The sequence below is a fragment of the Cebus imitator genome, unplaced genomic scaffold (genome assembly GCF_001604975.1).
Source record: "Cebus imitator isolate Cc_AM_T3 unplaced genomic scaffold, Cebus_imitator-1.0 Scaffold96, whole genome shotgun sequence".
NCBI classification, from domain to species: Eukaryota; Metazoa; Chordata; class Mammalia; order Primates; family Cebidae; genus Cebus; species Cebus imitator.
Window position 1 is genome coordinate 2,227,552 of NW_016107411.1, and position 4,953 is coordinate 2,232,504.

General features: G+C 54.1%; 1 protein-coding gene and 1 non-coding gene across 2 annotated transcripts in view; one reads left to right on the forward strand and one right to left on the reverse strand.

Annotated features, from left to right (window-relative positions):
- SMARCC2 (SWI/SNF related, matrix associated, actin dependent regulator of chromatin subfamily c member 2) overlaps positions 1 to 3,138 on the reverse strand; it is a 27,911-nt gene extending 24,773 nt beyond the window's left edge. The window contains exons 1-2 of the mRNA XM_017536302.2: positions 2,921 to 3,138; positions 733 to 876 (exon numbers count right to left, since the gene is read on the reverse strand). Coding sequence (XP_017391791.2) covers positions 733 to 876; positions 2,921 to 3,031 — 255 coding nt within the window. The 5' untranslated portion in view covers positions 3,032 to 3,138. The remainder of the gene's footprint in view (positions 1 to 732; positions 877 to 2,920) is intronic.
- Positions 3,139 to 3,927: 789 nt separating this feature from the next.
- TRNAS-CGA lies at positions 3,928 to 4,009 on the forward strand. Its single transcript has one exon. It is a non-coding gene; the product is annotated as a tRNA-Ser (tRNA).
- The last annotated feature ends 944 nt before the right edge of the window (positions 4,010 to 4,953 follow it).

Consider the following 4,953-nt stretch of genomic DNA (forward strand, 5'->3'; position numbering starts at 1 on the left):
GAGTGCAATGGCGTGATCTCGGCTCACCGCAACCCCTCCGCCTCCTGGGTTCAGGCAATTCTCCTGCCTCAGCCTCCTGAGTCACTGGGATTACAGGCATGCGCTACCATGCCCGGCTAATTTTGTATTTTTAGTAGAGATGGGGTTTCTCCATGTTGGTCAGGCTGGTCTCGAAATCCTGACCTCAGGTGATCTGCCTGCCTTGTCCTCCCAAAGTGCTTGGATTACAGGCGTGAGCCACCGTGCCCAGCCTCAAAGCTAAAATTCTTTAACCCCTGTGCCATTGCATGATGTGGCCTGGAAGAGGGGAGCGAAAGAAACCAATATATGCTAACACTTTATTGAATTACCTCAGGAACCACTATAGAAACCCTACAAGGTAGGTTTACTAATCCCATCTAGAGATGAAGGAACCAAGACTGATGAATGTTGCCCAAGGTCACAGAGCCACGAAGTGGCAAAACCAGGATGTGAACACAAGCCCGTGCAAATCCAAATCTCAAGTCCCCTTTTCACCATACCATAAGAGACTTGTGGACTAATCCCAGGCACTCTGCACAAAATATTACTAAGACAAAAGGAATGGTAAATTGGGGACTAGGCCAAGCCAATAATGCCCTGACCAGGGATAGGAAAGGTAGAAAATAACCCAATTTTCAAAAATTACAAAATTCACAAATTTTTAAAAAAATACAACTCTCCAGTTTGAAGGATTCACCATCATCCCCCCACCCTCCCCCCAACTTCTGCACTCACCGGCAGTTTAGTGAGCGGTGCATTGCTGACATGTTTGCCAAAAACTTCTTCCTGAAATTGTAGCAACTGTACAACCAGGCTAGACAGGGACTTGTTGGTGGGTGGTTCAGCTTGTATATACTAGGAAAAAAGAGGGAAAGAAAACAAAAATAGACCCCAGATGAATTGTCCACTATCTCCCATATTTCTTCCCCAGGCGCTCTGGAAGCATTTGGAGCAGAGAAAACAGTGCCTTTCACTCCATTTAGTCTCTATAAAGAAAATGGCAGAAGGGAGGCCCTGGACACCCCAACCAGGAAGCTGAAACACTGCTGCCACCAGCCCAGGTTGCCAGTGTAGGGGGAAGAGGGAAGCTTACTACTCATCCTCAGCTACACTCTGAAATTGGAGTTGCAGGACCCTATTACTTTGGCACCTCATCTTCAGCCCACAGCACTGAGGGCTGTAAAATTCTGGAGGTTTATAGAGATCAGGTCATGGAAGCAATACCTTTGGGGTTCTAAGAGAGACAAAAGTGTATTTCTTAGGGGAACTCTGTGTAAAGCCGTGATTCCCCCTATAATGGAGCCTAACAAGAAAAGGTCAAGGAAGAGAAGGAGGGCAAGCTGACTGAGAGAGTGAGCTTGTGCATTTTGCTTCTGAAGAATGGGTATAAACATCTTCATAGGCCCTCTTAGACAGGAAGGGCCATCAGCTACTTAGCCTAATGGAGAAGAGCAAGACATCTACCCTGTCGGGGGAAACTATATCTGAGACAAGTAACCCTGGCCCTGCTTCAATGTTTCCACACTATGCTACCTAGTAGCATCCTAGCCTTCCATTCTAATTTGAACCTGAGCCAGGAGACTTTCTTTTTACCTTTTGACCTGTGTTCTCCACCCTCATCACAAAGCAGACAGCACCTCTCAGTGAGAGGTGAAAAGAGATCTGCGAAGGGAAAGGTAAATGACAAAGAGCTAAGAGCATGGAAGCTGAACCAGGTCACAGTTGTCAATCACCCCAAGGCCACAGGCTAAGCCCCTAGCCTGATCTCCCTGCAAAAGGTCAAAAGGCCTGGGAACAAGAGCCTCACAAAGGGGCAGAGACCAGCCATAGAAACAGCAGCTATTTGTCAGGATTCTGACACCCAGAGAGACCCCGAGGGCAGGGCTAGTCTCATAACCAGGATCAGTAGGAAGTTCTCCTAAGCCACTAAGCACACTTCTGACGAGTTGCAAAGCCGGCAGGAAGAACCAAGGAGCTGAAAGAAAGCCACAAAGAGAACCCCTTTCTGGGAGTAGTGAGAAAGAAGAGACAGACCATTTCCAGAGAAAACCAGGCCTAGAGACAAAGACGACACCAGGAAGAGGTCTGGTAGAAAAGACAGGTAAGGATTCCTGAACCCTTTGTTCACTACCTTATGATCTCCAGTTCTGGGGTTAGGGGGTGAGGGGCTAGAGATAGAAAGCTCACCCTAACCTCTGGACCCCAAACCCAGGGTATTGCAAAGCTAGGTTGCAGGGTGACTTTATTGTAAAATCGAGGAAAGGTTTCAGAAAGGGCCGCTACCCAGGAACTCCTATACCCTGGCTCCCTGAGAGATTCTGTTTCCCCTTAGATGAAGGTGGGGGATGAGCGGCAGAGACAGGTGATCCCAGGGTGGGGACCTTTTTCAGGCTGATGAGCAGCCAGCGGCTTGCTGTGTGACTGTTTACCCTCCTGCCTTCCATCCTCTGTCTCTGAACATACACAAAGCACCGGGGAGGCCTCAGCCCCGCTGGTACCTGGCTCCGTGGGGAGCTCTGGCGGGCACGCTTGGGTTTGCGGGGGAGCTCACTGGGCACCCGGTCCACTCCCGGCCGGCCGCCTCTCCCAGAAAATCCAGGAGGGCGATGGCTGAGGGGGAAGGTGGGCTAATGGCATCGGGGCCCGCCGGGCAGTGGAGAAAAACAAGGGGCAGAGGGCGCAGCAGAGAGGGCGGGGGCTGGGCTCGGAGGCTGGGGGTGCGGGGAGAGGGAGGCTGGGGGAGGGGCGCGGGCGCGCGGGAGGGCGCGCGGGGGGCTGCTCCCGAGGCCGCGGGGGAGGGGCCGGGGCGGCTGGAGGGTGGGCAGGATCCTGGGGCTGCAGGGCCGCTGTCCCTTTGTCCCGCCCCCGGTCGCCGCGCGGCCCGGCCCGGCCCGCGTACCTTCTTGTAGTTCTTGCCGAGCCACAGCCGCACGTTGTCGAACTGGGTCACGGTGTCCGCGGCCTCATAATACTTCACGTTGGGGCCGCCGTCCTTCTTCCGCACCGCCATCTTCTCGGGCTCGGGCCCCGCCGCCGCCCGCCCCACTCAGCTCAGCTCCCGCCTCCTCTGCCTCCTCCTCCGCCCGCCTCCCGCCGCCTCCCGCCGCCGCGGCCGCCGCCTCCCGCCGCCTGGGCCGGCCCCGGTCCGCGCTGCGCCCCCTGCCGGCAGGCCGGGCGCGGCGGCTGAGCTCCCGGCGCGGGCCGACCCTGGCGGCCTCCCCGGCAGCGGCGGCGGGAGCCTCCGGGGAGGAGGACGCTTCCTGGAGGGGGCGCCATTCTCCAGAGATAGTTCTTTGCAGACGCGAAGCCCTGTCCCTCTTTTTGCCTCAGCTCGGCAGTGTCACCTCGCCATCCCACCCCGGGCGGCTGTCCGTCCCCAGAGGAGCCCCAACCCGTAGCCCCGAGTGGCTCTCACCTTGCGCATTCCTAACCCCACGGAGCCCCTCGTCCTCCAAAACCCCAAACCCCTTTCCCCAAGAAGTTCCTTCCTTCCATCCATTCCCAGGAGCTCCCTATTTAAACTCTTCTGAGTCTCCCTCACCTCTCGCGCCTGGTCCCACCCAGCACCCCCCTCACTTGTTAACCCAAAAGTTCCCTAGCCGCCACCCTGGGGCCCCAGTCCCTTCCCTCGGCTGCATCCTCCGCAGGCCTCGCCATCGCCTCCTACGTAGGTGTGAGCTCCTTGAGACCTCGCTCTTCGCTAGGCGGGAGACCCTCCCTCCCTGGGTCACCCCGTTCATCCGACTCTTTTTCTTTGAGTGGCGTAGATGGGAGGTAAGGAGCTAGGGGTGGGGAGTTCTACGGTGTGTGTTTCGCGGCCGGACCTCTGCTTCCCGTTCTCGTATGCCTTCGCGGGTTGCAGTGCGGACCCCTTCTGTAAGCGCGCGGCAAAGCGTGGTTTTGGAAGTCACGGTGGCCGAGTGGTTAAGGCGTTGGACTCGAAATCCAATGGGGTTTCCCCGCACAGGTTCGAATCCTGTTCGTGACGATGGCTTTTTTATTTTATTTTATTTTTGAGACGGAGTCTTGCTCTGTTGCCCAGGCTGGAGTGCAGTGGCGTGACCTCAGCTCACTGCAACCTCTGCCTCCCGGGTTCAAGCAATTCTCCTGCCTCAGCCTCCCGAATAGCTGGGACCACAGGAATGTGCCACCAAACCTGGGTAAATTTTGTATTTTTAGACGGGGGTCTCACCATGTTGGCTAGGCTGTTTTTGAACTCCTGACTTCAGGTGATCCGCCCGCCTCAGCCTCCCAAAGTGCTGTGATTACAGGCGCGAGCCACCGCGCCTGGCCTGATGGCGACTTTTTAAACCCCCTTCCCAACATGTAAAGGTAACCCTAGTTCTCGCACGTGTCTTTTGTGCACTTTTCCTTTCTGTCTCCAAAGGGGAAGCTGCCAAAAGGTCTTACCCCTGGATTTGGGAGGATGGGAGTGATCTTGGGAAGCTTAATTATGCACGACTGTATTGGCTGCTAGACTGCAAGGCATTTTCAGAATTTTATAACTTCAGGCTTGGTAGGAGAGCTTTGCCACATGTCTCATTTTTTTGAGGGCATAGAGAAGGATTTGTTTGAAGGATTACATTTTGTCTGGGAATGTGAGTGGCTGTTTTGCAATATTAGTCAAACCTAGAGTTTCCTCTGAATTTTGTGACCAGAGGTCACACCTTGTAGGTCTGATTACACCAAACAGGGCATTCTCTCATCTGGATTTCCTTGAGGTGTACAGGACTAGAAGGGAATAGCCTATTGAAACATCACTGCAGATCCAGCTAGAGCTAAGTTGTGAGAAGATAATTCTTACTTTTTATTGAATGCTTATTGTGTGCCAGGTACTATTTTAAGTTATCTGTATGTATTAACCAAGCAAGGAAATTAATCTCATCTTTAACCCCCAACCCTCTTATACTCGTCTTACCCTATTTTTCTTAT